At 38.5% G+C, this 18565-nt stretch overlaps 1 protein-coding gene across 1 annotated transcript; it reads right to left on the bottom strand.

The window, feature by feature from the left end:
* Positions 1-2701: 2701 nt before the first annotated feature.
* IL1RL1 (interleukin 1 receptor like 1) lies at positions 2702-16965 on the bottom strand. The gene is made up of 11 exons (XM_066372295.1): positions 16877-16965; positions 15882-16090; positions 15146-15356; positions 13697-13871; positions 13443-13605; positions 12038-12109; positions 10490-10631; positions 10253-10398; positions 7243-7389; positions 6107-6274; positions 2702-3629 (listed from the first exon to the last, which is right to left on the bottom strand). The coding sequence occupies exons 2-11, from the start codon at positions 15955-15957 to the stop codon at positions 3244-3246; spliced, it is 1686 nt and encodes a 561-aa protein (XP_066228392.1). The 5' UTR covers positions 15958-16090; positions 16877-16965; the 3' UTR covers positions 2702-3243.
* Positions 16966-18565: the final 1600 nt, after the last annotated feature.

The following is an 18565-nucleotide window of genomic DNA, read 5'->3' as shown; positions in this document are numbered from 1 at the left end:
AAGAACTTAGCATTATCATGACCACCCCTTGAGGCCAGCCCTGTCGAGGTCTTCTGAAGTGTTTTCCTCCAGGTTCTCACAGTAGTCCTTAAATCATATACAACAAGGAAGGAGTGTGCCTCACTCACCTCTATATCCTCCCATCACAGTCCTTGCTCTCCCCACTGCTCCCAGAGAGATATTCATCACGTTTACAAAATGTAAACATCTGTTACATACTTGCAAAGGAGCTGATAATATAGGGTTCAAATATATTTAAAATAAGAAATATGGGTCAAATAAAAATCAAAGGTATTACTGAATCAGAAAAGAGATTATATAAATTCTTTGCTATGCTATTCTATATACTTGCTGTAAAAAGATTGCCAATTTGGCTCTAAGATTTCAAGAAACTAATGTAAAGAGGGAAATAAACTGAGCTCCAAAATGTCATGTCCATAAATCAGTATAATACATCGGTTATTTGAGGTAGATGGAGAAGGGGGAAGGAAGGCATATCTATGCTGCTAGTGAGGCTGGAGAGAATTTGTTCTTTAGAGGTCCTGTTGAGAGAGGACATGGAAAATAATTGACATTACAAGAAACACAGTGAAGTGGAATAACAAGTGCTGCCACTTATTGAATTCTTACTCTGATCCAAGTACTAGAACATTTTTCCCTAATTTTTTTTCCTTTCTAATTTTTATTAAGTGAGAAGCGGGGAGGAAGAGTGACAGACTGCTGCATGCACCCCGACCGGGATCCACCCAGCAAGCACCGTACTGGGAGGTGCTCTGAACATCTGGGGCCGTTGTTCTGTTTCTCAGCAACCAAGTTATTCTAGCATGGGGCCAACTTTCTCCATCTGAGCCATGGTTTCAGGAGGAGAGGAGAGAGTTAGAGAGAGAGAGAGAGAGAGAGAGAGAGAGAGAGAAGGAAAAGGGGTGGGGTGGAGAAACAGATGGTCACTTCTCCTGGGTGCCCTGACTGGGAATCGAACCCAGGACATCCATTTGCTAGGCCATCATTTTACCACTGAATCAACTGGCCAGGGCTCCCCCCCCCATTTGATTAGCACAGAAATACAAATAGTTTTTGGTATGATTATTCTCATTTTATTTAAGGTAACTAAGTTTTAGAGAGGTTAACTAGCCCATGGTTACACAGAGAATGACTTGTTGATTACAAATTCTATGTTAACCAATCAACTACATCTTTTTCATTAGCTATTTTTTTTAGTAATTAAAAAAAATCAGATGTCACCACATAAAAGTACAATAATCTACCAGAATAGGGTAAGCAGATGTAGCAAATAAAGATAGAAGATGCACAGGTAAGTTTGAATTTCAGGTCAATTCAGATGACATTTTATTTTCTGAATTCAGTTTTCATCAATGTCTTTCATTTTATCTGACAACTCTAATCAAAATAGTATAAATTATAGGGTATCTAGAGGGATGTGTAGCTATAGCTCCTTTAGGCAACTTTCCAGAAATATGATTCTTTTCAGGCAAGATTCTGCAAGGTATCAATTGCAGTGAGTTCAAGATTACACTTTCTGCAAAGGGTCTGCAGTACAGTTTTGTTTGTTTGTTTGGAGGGGGAGACAGTTAAATACAAAATTGTACACTTGACTAAGCAGCTCAACTGAGGGTAGACCCTATTCACTTGCAAAGTCTGAGCTCTGATAGGACTTTCTGCCTTAGCTGTCACAGCTGGGCAAGGTGGCCCCTGAAGGCATGTGAACTCCAGGGATGTTTTGATGGAAGTTACCTTGACTGTGCAAATTACCTTTACTTTTGACAAAACAGTTCTGTCAAAATGCCTGTTAATTTTATAGAAATGTTACAACAAATGAAGTTTCTTAAGTTAAAAGTATTTTTAATTGGGACATATAAGATACACTGATATCTTATATGATTCTGATATCACTGCAGAATTATTATCATGATAACTATTTAAATTGGCACAACTTAAAAATCTAACAATAAATAGTCACAATCACTATAGCACAACCATGGGATAAAACACTATGAATATTTTAACATGATAACATCTAAATGTGTCAAATGCTTCTATCATGATGTTAAGTAGAAAAAAACATAAAAACTACACAGTATGTAATTTCAGCTACATAAGTGGTATGTTTAAGTATGAATTAACTTTTTTACAAAATGAAAATACATAATCTTAAGATGATAAATCTATGATTTTTTTGTTATTTTCTTCTTTTATACTTTCAGTTCTATAATTTTTATAGTGAAACTTTTTCTAAAGCGAATAATATATGAAAGAAATTTTAGAACTGAAAACAACTTGATGATAATGGCAATTGAATTAGATACTCCAACAAAATTGGCAATATTGAGATGATAAAACTAAGCTCTGATCAAATAAAATATACTAAGTTCTGGCGTGGTAGAACAAGATTTAATACCAATGGTCTGCTCAAGGGAATCTGAGTGTTCTTCCAGCGTTAGTAAAAATTTAACTTAAAACTTTGAACTAGGCCCTGGCCGGTTGGCTCAGTGGTAGAGCATCAGCCTGGCATGCGGAAGTCCCGGGTTCGATTCCCGGCCAGGGCACACAGGAGAAGCACCCATCTGCTTCTCCACCCCCCCCCCTTCCTCTCTGTCTCTCTCTTCCCCTCCCGCAGCGAGGCTCCATTGGAGCAAAGATGGCCCGGGCGCTGGGGATGGCTCCTTGGCCTCTGCCCCAGGCGCTAGAGTGGCTCTGGTTGCAACAGAGCGACGCCCCGGAGGGGCAGAGCATCGCCCCCTGGTGGGCAGAGCATTGCCCCTTGGTGGGCATGCCGGGTGGATCCCGGTCGGGCGCATGAGGGAGTCTGTCTGACTATCTATCCCCGTTTCCAGCTTCAGAAAAATGCAAAAAAAGCAAAAACAAAAACAAAAAAACTTTGAACTTGATGTTCAGAATGTAAAATATTGATGATGAGCAAGGAGAGGGTAAGCAGAGGAGGGGGGGAGGAGGAGGGCACAGTGAAAAAATCACTGGCCACAATGGAGAAAGGCCGGCAAAGAGAAAGGGGAGGAAATGCAGGTTAGAGAGAGGGAGCCTGAGGATAAAAATATGGAATCATTTATAACCACCCAGAATCAGGAAAATGGAAGTAAAGTTTCTAGATGAATACCCTGGCCCTTCCTACTCCTCAAGCCCCAGCTCGCAGTCCAGCACAGTGATGCAAACCAGGTAGCAGACGTCCCCATCAACAAAACCTGGCATACCAGCATATCCATGCAGGCCCTACTGCTCCTGAACATTCAAGGAAGCCAAACTGGAAGTCCTTCTTGGAAGTTTGTTTGGCACAGGCATGTGGTACCTCACATGCTTCCAGAATCTGGAATTCAGGGACCGCTTTCTGGCCACATGGTCTTCCCTCCACTTGATGGTACCCTGCACTTTGACCAGGTGCTGGAGGGAACCTGGAAGCTCTGCAAACAGCAGCCCGCCTTGCTCACTAGGAGCCTCCATTTCAATCAGGATTGGCTGGGAGTCATTCTGGATGAGGGCGCTGTGCAAGGCAATCTCTTGCTCATAGACAAACTCCCTGCTGTGTGCAATCTGAGGTGTCAGGATAAAAATGTGCCGCCGGCTCTTTCGGATGTTGGTTTCCACTGAAGTAGCCACATCTAGTAATCAAAGACATGGAGAAGTAACCTGTTGTTGCATTTTTAAGTCTAATGCTTCAATCATAAATGTTCTGAACTTTAAAAAAAATGTTATTGTTATAATGTGGTGCTAGATTCTGACACTATCAATACACTTACTCAGAAAAGAAGGGATACACTTGGTTAGAGAACCCTTTGTGTGTGTATTAACCTTTCACTGTGAGATCAGCCCCCAGGATCTCTTCTTTCCCAGAATCCTTTGAGTTACATCCAAATATAGAGGTATTTAGCAAGAGACAGAATTCATTTAAAAGGGTTTAGAACTCTCACATTAAAGACAGCAAACTCAGAAACTTTTATTCCTCTGAACTGACTAACATCTCTAACAAGTCCTGGATTACTTATTTCTCTGTAATCTCTGTTTTAGAAGCTGATTGGATTCAGACTAGACAAATCTCAAAGCAGATGGATCCCCTTGGCAACTCAGTATTTATAAAGCATTTGCTCCATAGTAATTTCAACTAACTTTTGGATGGACTTAGAAGAACATGTAAAACACCCAGTTCTCCCTGCAAGGAGGTGACAGCATGATTAAGGAAAGCCAACCATGACAAAGCAATTCAAGCTACTATATTAAAGAATGGCAGCAAAATCTGCCAATTTACTTAGTCTGAAATAAGTAAGTAAATGTTCAGTAGAGCCAGATAGAGACCTTGGGTCAGTCAGGATCCGAACAGAAAACTTGGCACACTCAAAAGGACTAACGAAAGAGAGTTTGATAAAAGGAGAATTTATAAACGATGTAGGCAGAACCCAGGGAAATCAATAATAGATGCTGCAGAACCCCACAGCTGGTAATATAAGGGAGCCATGACACCCTCTAGTGTGCAAGGGAGAAAGCAGTTATGGAATTCAAGTAGTGGAAAAGCTTGCAGAAGGCCAATTGATAGGAGCCCTGCTCCAGGAGAGACAAGTGCAGCTACTCTAGCAACTTCACCCAGAAGGGGTAGGAGATGTGCTCTTCCCCTCCAGAACTTCTTGCAGTGCCTCCCATTGGCCAAATCCAACATGGAGCAGAGGGCAAGAGAGTGATGGATTCCATAATCATTAGCCACCCAGGGCCACTGCATGAAGTGAGTTGTAGAGTAGATTTGAAGAAGCAAATAAAAGGTAAGTAGCTCTAGAAGAAATACACTGCATCAGTCATTAATTTTTCTAAAGAAAGAATAAAGTTAGGTGGTGTATTGTTGAATTTTGAATTTTATTTTACTACAGTTGAGGTAAGATCAGAGGACATATTTGAGGAAAGAGGAGTGGAAAATCTTTCCAAATGATAGCAGGGCCAGAAAGGCAACACAAACATGAACATCAGAGAGCTAGCACTCACATTTGGCTGGGAATAGGTGTAAGTAGGTATAAGGTTGATGGACCTGAAAAAGAAGAGATGAATAGCTTGTGGCTAGATGTGGCACATGGTGTGATATCACTAATAGCTGGAGTCCCTGCAACTTCTTGAGTAGATATATAACATGGAAAGAGCATTTGTTTGTGCACCATGACTCATTACTCTCTGCTCTCACAGGTAGCCTATAGGAAGAACTGGAAGAAGATAAGAGTCTTAAGAGAAGACTTAGATTATAGTTTTGTAAATTGTTCATTTTACAAGTCTCCCAAGCTATTACTAGGCTACTGACATTACTCTAATATTCCAGGATAAACCAAATTCACCTGCTGTGTATACCTTTCAATCTATTGGCATGTGTATTCCTCTTTTCAGTAAGAATTCCAGTTTAAATTCACAATCTACTAAACATTAACTTTATTGGACTTACACTCATGATGTCCCTCCTTCATTAGCATTCCAAATGCTTTCTGGTCTCTGAGGAATTCAAGAAGGGTAAGTAGGGTTCATAGGCATGTGCCATAAATATAGAGGGAAGATAAGAATGACTACTGAAATGCTGGAATTGTGATACAACTTTCAAAAGTGCATAAAATCAACTAGGAATATTACAAAACAGAAGACACAGTTTTATTCGTTCTTATGGAAATATAAATTTGCAAATGTTTCACCAATATAAAGAAAATTATTCAACACTATAAATACTCTAGGCAATGTCTCTGGATATTAGTACAAAATTCTTTGGTTTTAGTCTTCCTTCAAATCTTCTAGAGAGAATTATGAGATGTTGAGTAATCTTTGTGGTGGACATGGGAAGTAAATTAGGGGCAGTGCCCTGCTAAATCCACATACTAAGGGTGCCTTGCCTGTCTTTACATCCTTGACACTACTGTGAAGACATCATAATCAGGGTAAAAAGCGACAGGAGGAATACAGAATAAGTATCTCCCTTTTTCTGGAGAAATATTCAAAATCTCTGGTCTTAAGGCCTGGAATAATGATTCTAAGTCCTCACCTAATGCAAGCATAAGACCACCCATTCCTTAACCTTCTGATGAAGTGAATTTCTGTCCTTGATATATGTTAATAGCATTACCTTCTCCAGGTAGTAGATCTCGCCCATAAATGCACAAGTTATAGCCATATTTATTTTCAAGAACATCAGGCAGAATCTGGTGAACAAAGTACTCCACAGAACTGGTCACCTCCAGACTATCTTTGTGGTTCCGTGGATAGATAACATAAGCATCATAGATCTTTCCATCTGAAAATGAGATAAAAAAAAAGTACAATTTTATTACTTGGTTTTAAAAAGTTATTTTTCATCACCAAGTTTTATGGTTATTGGTGAATGTATCCCACCCCTTAAAATTTCTAGAATTTATAGATGATGACAACAGTCTACTGCCACAAAATGTCATCAGAAAATAAATATTAATTCCAAAGTCCTTTTTATTGTACCTGACTGAATGATAGAGAATAAGCAAGAACCTGGCCAGTTGAGTTCAAACCAGATTGTCACATTTAATCAATTCTCTATTAACAAGTATCTATAGTTCTGGATAAGGTATGCTGTGTTGGGAAGACCTCAATTTTACCTCTTGTTTTCTCCATACTTCCCCCAAGGAAATGAAAATGTTAAAGACTAATGAACAGTGGCAAAGGAGTAAAAAATTTTAAAGGATATGAATTTCTTGCAAACTCAATAATTAGCCCTGTTAGGGTGAACCATATGGAATGTCTACAGTCCATCTGCCCCCAAATGAAAGACCAATGTTCATAGAAGGCTGAACTGTCTTCTTTTGTGTGTATGTTCAAATACATAGGCAAGACTGTATGGAATAGGGTTCCTGCACTCTGATGACCTTTCTAGCCTCTTCATATCTAGGAAACAGGAACAATATAGCTGTTTTGAATTCCATAATGTTTACCAATATACATTTTCCAAAATGTGTAAACCTTTCTGGGCCTAGGGCAGAGTTTGTTATTGGGACAAATAACTATCTTACTGGGGAAGAAATTTGAATTTTTGAGATGCATCTTAAAACCACAAGGAATGACAAGGCAAGATGAAGCATAGCCTCTGATTGGACTCATAAGGGTTTACTAATTATATGCTGGTAAACAAGGAAAGCTGGGTTTTGCAGTATAGCTCTTAAGAGATTAAGAGATAAGTAACCAATAACCATCTTGGGACTCTTGCTTTTGAAGAACTTCAAACTTGCCACTTACCTTTTCTAGTTTTGTATGGTCTAGCTATGTCCCTCCAGAGCAGAATAACCTCAATCCAAAACACTTTTAGCATTATCATTGTGACATTGATTAATATTAACAATATGCCAAATCCTGCAAGTATATAGTAGATGCTTTGATGATCAACTATTCAAAAGATAGGGGGAGGACAAAAAATGGTCATTATTACTATGAAAACAAAGTAAAATAAACAAACACATGGCTGTTTCCCTCCATTGGGGGTACAAGGGGTTCATACAACAGATTCCTACTTGGAAATGTCATAGATACTCTTAGAATTTGTTGAGCCCATATTATGTGTAAGACTAGGCAGAAGTTTTAAGAAGGAGTGCTCACTCCATGCTGGATTGGGCAATGAGGACTTCCCACAGGAAGAGGTCCCAGAAGAATAGGTAAAATTCATATTGCTTCAAAAAAGAAATGTATTTCTTCTGGCAAGAGAAAATGCTTTTGAGCTCAAGGGCAAAGATGAGAATGTCTTCTGAGGAACTTGAGTAATTGAATTTGGGGAATTAATGGAAAATGCGATAAGAAAGGTGGGTCAGGGCTAGGTTCTGGCCAGAACCAAGACTCCAGGTAAAGTATTTAATCTTTTTTTCTGAAGATCCTGTGAGCTATTAAAGAGTGCTGAATGAGTTGCTAACAGTGAAGGTGGTCTTCAAGCAGTACTAATCTGATGGCTGTGGAAGTCTTGTTTCTGTGGAAAGAGACTTGAAGTAGAATAAATGGGAAGTTTCTGCCCTGCTCAAAGGGAGTAAGCGGTAGGAGGGCTCAAACTTGTGTAATAGTGAAAAAGGAATAGACTAGCTTAGTGTTTGGGGGCATTATGAAGAATCAACAAGTCTTGGAGACTTCTTGAATCTGGAGTTGATGGCTTAGGAAAGTAGAGAAGAAACAAGAGCCTTGTAATCCTCTAACGTTGTCTGATGGAGAAGTCAAATAACTGGGTTATAGGTCCCGCATACCGCTAACTTATTTTACACTGAACACTATTTAGTCATCACTGAACTTTATCTTGTGCTCATTGCTTCATAAAATACATATGCAATATGGTCCCCACCTTCAAGTATTTGTAACAGGTATATAAAAATTGACTATAAGGACTGTGCTTCTTGGTAATATTTTTGGTGTTTTAGGTTTACTTCCCTCTTTAGAACTGTTAAATATCATAGATCGCAAATAGTCTCACTTAACGATGTACATGAGAGGAATCTCAAACGAGAACTGGTCATATAGTTTTCTTTTGATTTTCATTTCAAATCTCAAAGCATGGGGATCCCAGGTTTAACACAGAAAAGCACTGGCCCATAGTCAAAAATTCCCCCCATTGTTCATCAGCTTCCTATGTACTCAGCACTGCGAGATCACAAATGGCCAAGGTGAAGTGATTCAAAGTGGAGAGGTAAGGCAAGGGAAGGGGACAGAAAATTATCGGAGAGTTTACTGTCTGCACCATCATCAGATTAAATGCTAAATACAGTACTTGCTAAGCATATCATTTCAATAGGATTCCTCCTCAGCTCACTTTTTCCCAAACTCCTATCTGGAAGCGTGCAGGGAATCTACCCTTCTTGTGGAGATTGTTATGAAGTAACTATGAATATTGTTGGCTATTTTCAACAGAAGGAAAGAAGTTAATTCAAGACATTAAAGAAAGTTGAAGTTCAGTATCTTCCTAAGCATTAATGGCTTTATACATGTATAAATAATTTTTTTAATATAATAACAGAGCACTAAATACTTTCCAGTGCTTCTAAATAGGAAAAACTACATGTGTTTGAATCTTGATGCTATAACTCAAGTACTTGGCAAGTTATTCAACCTCTCTTTGCCCCAATTTCCTCATCTTTAAAATTATGTGTTAGTAACAGTCTCTTCCTCATGGAGTATTGATTTTTTAAAAATGTGAATTAGGTCCTGGTACATAGGAAACAATAAATAAATGTGTCATTTTGTTTTTATGATTACCAAATATTTATTGAATTATATTTAATAATAATTTTAAGGTTTTGTTTTAGAAATTAAAGACAATGCTGTAATTTCTTTTATTCTACAATTAGAAATAAAGGAATTTATTGTGATAATCCGACAATAGTAGCAACAACTTTTGTTTAACTTACACAGTTGTTGAAACAAAGTATAACCATGTTGATTTGAAAAACAGGTAAAAGGTAGCCAATACAAATAAAAGAATAAAATCCCCAAGTACATTTAAGGTGAAAATGACTCCATTCCAATGTAACGAGAGAACATTCGTAAAATGACAACATAAGCAATGCATAAGAATAAGATCTCCTTACTAAAATAGGCAGAAATGAAATACTTTACCTTTTTGCTTATTTTGCCAGTCTCACTAAGAAAATGTGTGTGTGTGTGTGTGCATGCGTTTATGACACAAAATACATTATAAAAGGGAGCACGTTTATAACATTATAAATCAACAGAAGATCATGTTTACTGTTTGCTGTTGGTGTGTTTTTTACCCTTCAGTAAGGCACGGAACGCTGATCAAATTAGAAAGCAGAAGGATGACCAAGGAAGCAGCTGAGTGTGGAAGAGGAGCCAAAAGGAGGCAGGAGAGGGGAGAGGATGGGGGGGGGGAGGTAGAAGGGGGGGGAGGTACAAGAGGTAAGGGAAGGGATGGAGAAGATCAGAAGAGGGTAGTGGACTGGAGGTAGATGGGGACAGATGGGAGGAAAGAAGCAGGAGGAAGGCAGAAGAGGAGGAAAAGGGCAGGGGAAGGGAGAGTTAGAAGAAGGAAGTAAAGCAGTAGAGAGGCAATCAGACAAACAGAAACATCTTGAGAAAACCTAACTGCAGACGGTCAGTTCTCAAAAGGAGAAGCACATTTTAAAAGATGGTCCACTTCTGTTGTCTTGATGGAATCCTGTGGAACCACTCTGCAACACCTTTTTCACTAAGGAAATGATTTCAGGTTATGGCTAATACAACAAACTCGGTTAACCAAAGTATCAGAAACACTCCTTACTTGACTTTTTTCTCCTTAGTCTTAGGGTGTGACTTCTCAAGCCATGCAAATTAAGGGCCAGACAGTTGTAGCTCAGCAACAAATCCTCTTCTGTCACATCAGCTATTCTTAAACTGGTGCTTAGACAAAGCTGTTCATTGCTAGAACTAAGAAAATAACTAATTACTTTCAAAGCTTACTTTGCATTTTCAAGCAGGTGGGAAATGAAGGGAGTGTTGAACAGCAATATAGAAATACCTTTGATTTGGCTTTTGCTCCTCTTGAATTCTTGCTTCACCAAAGTTTCCAACTTTGCTGTTGTTAACCTCCCATAGAACTTGAGCCTCAAGCTGAGAGCCTTCCCCAAAGCAAGCAGAGCAAATCATGTTTGCTGTTTTTCCTAGATGAGAAGTTTGCCAGTAGAATTAAATTTTGTACATAGTATTTAATTTAATGTGAAAAAATTGTTGATCACCTTGTCATGAATTGATCACCATTTCCATTCCTCATCTTTGCACCTTCCCCTTTCTATGCGCTTCTTTTGCCTCCTCCTTGCCCAGTTGTCTTTATTTAACTCACAATTAGGTTTGAAGCTGAGCTCCCTTCCATTCTCACCAGAAGATGATACAAAGAGACAAATAACTCTACTTTCACTAACCCCACATTAAAATGTAATATTCCCCTTTACTGGAACTTCTTTTTAACTGCTCTTCCACACGTTTCATCTCTTTTTGAATTCTCATCACTTTCTAGGTAAGTAAAACTGTTCCACCTGCCTCAGCTAACATTCCAATATGTAACTTTCCAGCAAGAGCCCTGTCCATTCCAATTCCTTTAACTTGAGACTTTCTCCTTTCAGATGTGAAAGCATAAAACTGCCTTCCTGCAGCTGAAGGCACAGGGAAATGCATTCAACCATCCTTTCTTGAGCCCTCGGTTCCTGTGTCTAGAATGAGGCATCTGAAGAAGGATGAGGAGCTCAGCATCCCTCTGATGGGGACAAGGGTATAAACAAACAATTAGAGCACAAAATATTCTCATGTTCTGGTGGAAGGATTGATGAAGTGACATGAAAATATACAGCAAGAAAGCATTGCAGGGAGCAGGGCTGCTGTACTGCATAAGTAAATGGTGGCCCTGGGCTCCATTAAAAAAAGACTCTGATCATACCCTCTGACAGCAAAGGAGGATGGCATGGGGGATTTCACAAAAGAGGTGATATTGGAGTTCAGTGTTGAGAGATGAGGAGTAGGAACATGAACAAAAGCAGACAAGAATGTGAAGATGCTGCATATCAGTGTAACAACCAGTGTCAGTGTGATGTGAGCACAGGGTACGTGGTTACAGATGGGTCAGGATGCGGGTGAAGACCTGGTCATGAAAGGACATTCCACAAGCTAAAAACTTTGAGTTGTACCCCACCTCTAGTGAGGAACCAAGAAAGGCAGAAATTGATAGAGTAGAAAGTCTGGGTTCTCATCTATCTTATTGATTATTCACAATTTGGGGCACATATTGGTCCTATCTGAGACTATTCACAAGCGTAAAGTGGGAAAAATTTCTACATCCTGGAGAGAAGCCACATGTGAAAGCATGAGTTATGAAGTGCAATACATGTATAAATGCTTTGTATTGCTGTGATTACATGTTCTTGATATTAGCAAGTGCCCAAGGCAGGTGTTTCCACCCTTGACATCTCAATTAACACTCAAGATCCACTATGTTCATTGCTTAACCCCAACTTGGGGAGTTCAGACCAAGGGTGATTTTCCAGGCAACATTACAGCATTCTTAAAGTTCTCTTACCAATTTCCACATCCTTTGTTTCATTTTGTGGAGGTGCTATAATTACTGGAAAGAAGGAGAAGCTTTTCTCATCTTAAAAGACAAAAAGAGAATATAAATATTAGAACAGCATTTGGATGATCATTAATATAAAACTTGTATTTTCATATTTCTATTCTATTTCATAACAGTGTTTCTCAAATTTTTTGACAATGACAATAAATATGCACACTTAGAGACACACACAAATGAAATAAAAACTTTAACGGTAATACTTCCTCTTACCACCTATGATGCTGTTTGATATTTTCTATTCTTTTATCTCTTTAAACAAACACCAGTATAACCCATGAAATTAATCATATGACCTAACAGTTGTTAGAAAACTACAATTCTACAGAAAGAACATCACACTATGGAGAAGAAGAGTTCAAAGGACCCATGAGAGTGATAAACACATAAGTCCACACTTTTGCTCATAGCTTCCCACCATGGTGACCTATTCTATTTGGAAATGCTAATTTCCTGTGGCCCTGATGCCCAGAGACCATGAAAAGGAACCCTCTGGACCACTGCTGCATTTCCACAGACCTTGGTTCCCACTGATTTTAGGATACTATATATAATTAAGAACCCCTGTGAATTTTTGTGTGCATCTATGAGAGGAGCTTGTAGAAATGTGATCTGTTGATGTTCATTTTGCAACAGCAGAGCTTTTAATAATTCTAAACAAAACTTCTCTCCACACTACTGCTTTGCCCTCAGAAATCTGCCATACATACAGGTGCTTCTTCCTCTCCATCTATAAGTCAAGGTAGGGCTAGGCTAAGGAGACCCTGACTCTTTATAGATGTGATATTCTTGATTTTGAGTCTTTGCCCTAAATGAGCTTTTATAGAATTTAAAGTAAAATTTAAGCAAAATTAGAATTAAATGACCTACTGGAGGTCTTTGATGATGTTGTAAGCATTGCAAACCAGGATTGAAAGCCACTCAACAACACATATGTGTCTTTATGAAGCTTCTCACTCAACTTCTAATCCAGTTAGCTACTGTAGAGTTAAATAAACTTTTTTCTATCTACAAAATTTTTAACAACAAATTAGGAGAAGAAAGGTTCATCTTCCTCTTCAAATAGTTGAAGTGCCAGTGAAAAAATTTAAGTTAGCTTTCAGATCACATCATCTTTGAAAAAGTAAGTCAAAAATTAAAGAACACATGTGTTTTGGGGTTAGTAGTACAATCTCCCTCTGAAATTTCTTAAATCTTGATAGTGGTCATGGTAGAAAATGTGAAAAACAAAACGAAGGAGGAAAAGGTATCAGGGAGGAGGAAAAACTATAAGAAAATCAACAAAAAGGGCCCCATTCCCCCCCCCACCTTATCTTCTGTCAAATATTCTATTTTGTTAAATTCAGTAACTTACTAAGAACTGTGAATGATCTGGTTGCTGTCACAGTGTAATCCATTCCATTTTCATGGTGCATAAATTTGCATGTATAATCACCCACATCCTTACTTGTTGCATTATCAATTAGCAAATATGTCTCATGTGTATAGTACCTTGACCCTTTAAGAGCATTACAATTCTGAAATAAGAAATGCCATTACACTTTCAGTAATTCTTTACTCTTATTTATTTTGTATAATTTTCATTTATTTCCCCATAATGTCCTTTACCTTAAACCATTCAACAGGTGCAGTCCAATTGTAGAGGGTAATGGTAGGACAATATATTTTGGAATTTTTTTCTGTTCCAGAGGTTGTTGAATATATTAGGTCATCTGGAATATTGCAATCTGGTTGTTTTTTATATATGGTGACATTCACATATCCAGTCTTATTGAAGGTGGGACTGTTAAAATAAATCAAACAATTTCAAAAAGTTATTAAATATCATAAAATAACTTTATCCAAATCTAGTTTGTACTAATCATTGTTTTTCTCCTTAAAACAATTGATCTATAGTGGGTTTTTCTCATTTAAAAATAATCATTAAGGCCCTGGCCGGTTTGCTCAGTGGTAGAGCGTCGGTCTGGCGTGCAGGAGTCCTGGGTTCGATTCCTGGCCAGGGCACACAGGAGAGGCACCCCTCTGCTTCTCCACCCCTCACCCTCTCCCTCCTCTCTGTCTCTCTCTTCCCTTCCTGCAGCCAAGGCTGCATTGGAGAAAAGTTGGCCTGGGCGCTGAGGATAGCTCTGTGGCCTCTGCCTCAGGTGCTAGAATGGCCCTGGTTGCAACAGAGTGATGCCCCAGATGGGCAGAGCATCCCTGGTGGGCATGCCGGGTGGATCCCGGTTGGGTGCATGCAGGAGTCTATCTGACTGCCTCCCTGTTTCCAACTTCAGAAAAATACAAAAAAAAAAAATAATAATCATTAAAATCTAGGGTTTTAAATACTATTTATTACATTCAAAGTAAAACATAACCCTTATGGCAGCCCCAAAAAAGACTCCCTCAACCATTTCTTTATACATTCTATCTGTTGTAATGCCAAGAACCCAATATAATAAAGATAATTCATATTTATTGAAAATTCACCATGTAGCATTCATGATAATAACATTAACTCCTTTTACTCCCACAATGCTTTGAGCTGGGTATTATTATTATATGCAGTTTACAGATGAGGAAACTGAAGTACAGAATAATCACCTGCAGGCTTCACACAGCTAACTAGCGATAGAGCATGAAATTGAAACTGAAACTTAGCTGTCTTCAGAATGTAGGCACCTAACTATACAATATCCTGCTTTTTAATACAGTTCATCTGACATTTCCTATGTACCAAATACAGGCACAAAATCAAAACTTTTAACAGTTTGTATGTAGAGCAAGTAATTTATAGACATACAATTTCATTTGATCCTCTTTAGGTGACCTCTCGGGTGTAAGGCACTAGCCACTAATTACCCCTTTACACCAACCACATGCCTTCTTTTGCCCATCACCTAGGTCACTGTCTTTGTTTTTGTTTTGTGCAACTTTTTTTGTACTTCCAGCCAAAACTGAGTGACTGAGTCTTGGTCTTGGCTCTCTTGATCAGAAAGGGAAGAAAAATGAGGGCAGGTCAGACTATTGACTCTTAAAGAAAAGAACAAGCCTGAGGATGATGGTGGCTGATAGTACCCTCTGATAATACAAGTATAAATTCCAGAATCTCCAACTTTGGCTGGGAGGAGCTTAAGACGTTCTCCTGAGGCAAACACACGCTCTTCTTGCAGGGTGGCAATACTTTTGTTGGTTTTTGAGTAATACCAATACACAGGGTATTGAGATTTTCCTTGTCTAGGACACTTTACAATTAAAGCCTCATTTTCTTGGCCCCAGGACAATTTGTCTGCAAATAAAAAAATATGACTATTATTATGAAATGATCATATAAAAATATTACAATTCCTATGTTCTAAGATATTCTCCTCCAGGATGAAATTAGACATGAGTCATACTTTGTGATACTTTAACTAGAAAAAATAAATGAATTATTAAGATCTTTTAGGAAATATTTTAATGGATACTACAGATTACTGAATTAATTTGAAGCTAAATCCCCCAGACTGCTCCAGTGGAAAGGCAGCCACATCAATCTACACAAAATATGTTGTCAATTGACAAACACAATGCCTCCTACATGCAGGGACCCTGCTATATTTTGACATGTCTGAATGTGAAAAACTAAAATTATAATGCATTTATGAGGAATTTGTATCCATAGATTTGTGATGAAGAATAACTGTAGAGCACAAGTAAACATTCCAGGTTAAAATTCAACCAGAACTACTGCATATGCACTTTAAAACAAGGTAGATGTCCTTAAAATTATTTGATTAAAAAATTTAAATTATAGTTGAAAAGCAATACTTACAAAACTGAGCTGCTTCAGAAAGTATAAGAACTGTTAGAATTGCCAAAACCTGACGTCTCATTCTCAGTTGATTCATCTAGAGTAAGTGTTAGTAACTGATGTTCAGTATTATTCGAGTTAAATCCCTGACCAATGATGGCAAAGGTCTCTCTGAGGAGGTGATGGTGCTACTTAAGATTTAACATCGGAAAGAGTTGTCTGTGCATTTTCTGTAAAATAAACCATACAACATCACATACAAAATATTTTTAACCATTAGTTTTAATTGCTTAATAACACCCAGGAGAATTAATTAATCAATGGGTCTTGACAATCTATAAATATGATAACAGGAGGGTTTCAGACAAGCATGCCTGTGTAGAAGAACCTCACATCGGTCATGCTATTTCACCATCCGATGACAATGTACTGAAAGAAGCTAAATTAAAAGAAAAGAAAAGAAATTTCTAATTTGTGAAAAAATTAATGTCATTAAATTTTACAGACCCTGAAAAATACAATATTATAAATGCTAATATAAACTTACAAATGTCCATACAGGTTGGCAGCTGTGCTCATATATGACCCACACTCGGGTACACAGGCTAATAGTCATCAAAAAATGACTAAAGAATATAGGAAAGGGATGGGTGAAACATTAATCAAATAATTGGCTTGGGCACTATACAAAATCCTTAAAAATTTGTCCCTGCCTCAGTTTGTCCCCAGGACTCACCAAAGACTTTCTAAAAATATTTGAAAGTCTGTGGAAAACAATTACCATACTTTTCTTTGCTCTTTCAGCAAAAGAATCACTTAACTATATCTTTTTTCTTAAAAAGGTCTGGCAAGTGATGGAACCAATGTAGAATTTGGCAAATATAAGAATAAACACAACTACCTTTACTGTTTTTCAAGAAAGTACATTCCCTCTAAACCTGAATTATTAATACTTTTCTTAGTAAACATATGGGAAAGTTTTCATTACAAACTATAGATAAGTAATTGATGCTTACCCAAACTGAAGGACAGAACGCAATGAACTCTAAGATAAGAACTGAGCTCAGAATAATTTCCAGCCTTGTGGCTCCTTCCTTCCAGACTTCTCATGTATAAGCACTCTCTTTTATTTTAAAGGGAAAAAAGACATCCTAAAGTCATCACTCCACCCACTCAGAAATTTTATTTTTCACCAAAATTTATGACTTGTTCAAAAATGCTCTTATATCATGTACCAAGAATTCTTAACCTTGGTACATAAATATTTAAACCTAAGAAGGACATTTCTTTAGAAGAAGTAATCAAATTACCTCCCTCTATTTTAGCATCAATTTCTTAAACTAAATAATGCTTGCTGTTTATTGCCCTCATTTTATGACCCTTTCAGCTCTTATAAACTTGCTATCTTGGGGTTTTGAAACTGCTCTTTCAGATAATTCCTTGACACTGTCTGGCAGGCACTGGCTGGACAGGCTCGGCCAGTCTTGGCAGATTGGTGCAAACATGGCGACAAGCCATGAGAAGTAAGCATGCCTTGAAGGGGGCCTAGAAATGTTCTGTTTGCGGTACAGAATGTGACGCAATTTCAACCAAAAACAGATTCCAGCTTCTCAGATTTAAGACTATGTTGAGCTCTCTTTTGAATGGAAAAAGAAAGTTTTTCTAATGAGTTCAGGGAACCAGAAGGATGCTGTGATTAAGAAGGCACCTCAAAGGCAGTGACAGGAAGTGTTAGTTTCAGCTGGAAAGAAGTCACGGGGAGGGGGGTCAAAATTAATCAAGAAGAATATTTATTTGTGGCTTGTTTGAGCTGTGGGAGGTCATGTCTTATGGACAACAACCTTTCCAAGCAAAGGCAAAAGAGAGGTTATGTAGGGGAGTGGTTGACTCAGGTTGCTGACATCTGGTTAGGTTTGTCCATTTGCCTGGCGGACATTCTCACGGTGCTCTCAGGGATGGAAGGTTCCTTTCAGTCTGAGGTTAGAACTTACAGAAACTATCATGATTCATGTCTAGTAAGTTATTTTTACAACCTTACTGAAACTGGCTTGGGGTTAGGCTATTATAATTTTGTAAGGGTCAGTTATTTTCGTAATCTTAACTGGAAATGGCTACTGCTGGTAACAACCTTTAGTTTAGGCCTAAAAATTCTCCCCTGTTGTCTGTGGAATTAATCTTAGGAATATGGCCAAATGTTTGTCTTCTGTAACTTCTCCATGCTGAGTTTGTTTGCTTTTAAGTGAGAGGAAGGGAGATAGTGAGATAGATTCCCACATGCACCTCAACTAGATCCACCTGGCAAGCCCCATCTGGGGCCATGCTCAAATACTGAGCTATTTTTAAAACCTGAGGCTGATGCATTGGGACCAACTGAGCCACCCTCAGTGCTCAGGCCAACACTCAAACCAATCAAGCCACTGGCTGTAGAAGGGGAAGAGCGAGAGAAGGGGGAGAAGAAGGGGAAGAGAAGCAGATGGTCACTTCTCTTGTGTGTCCTGACTGGGAATCAAACCCAGAAAACCATACACCAGTCAACGCTCTATCCATTGTGCCACCACCTGGTCAGGCATGGGACAAGCTTTTTAAGGAAATGGAAATAGGGGAATGGTGGGCAACCATAACAAATTGAGAGGTATCTCAGACTCTGGCGCCTATGTCGTCTAGCATTGGATCTGGGGTTGAGGTGAGGGAGTTGGGGTTGGAGG

The sequence above is a fragment of the Saccopteryx leptura genome, chromosome 3, assembly GCF_036850995.1.
Source record: "Saccopteryx leptura isolate mSacLep1 chromosome 3, mSacLep1_pri_phased_curated, whole genome shotgun sequence".
In the NCBI taxonomy this organism is placed as follows: domain Eukaryota; kingdom Metazoa; phylum Chordata; class Mammalia; order Chiroptera; family Emballonuridae; genus Saccopteryx; species Saccopteryx leptura.
This window is presented reverse-complemented; position numbering and strand designations above follow the sequence as displayed.

Excerpts from the sequence above, each read along its gene's own strand:
- IL1RL1 (XM_066372295.1), bottom strand. The coding sequence starts at position 15,957 with ATGAATCAACTGAGAATGAGACGTCAGGTTTTGGCAATTCTAACAGTT. Across the intron at positions 15,357-15,881 it reads TTCTGAAGCAGCTCAGTTTT|ACAAATTGTCCTGGGGCCAA; the intron begins GTAAGTATTGCT and ends TTTTATTTGCAG. Across the intron at positions 13,872-15,145 it reads TATACTTGTATTATCAGAGG|TCCCACCTTCAATAAGACTG; the intron begins GTACTATCAGCC and ends TTATTTTAACAG.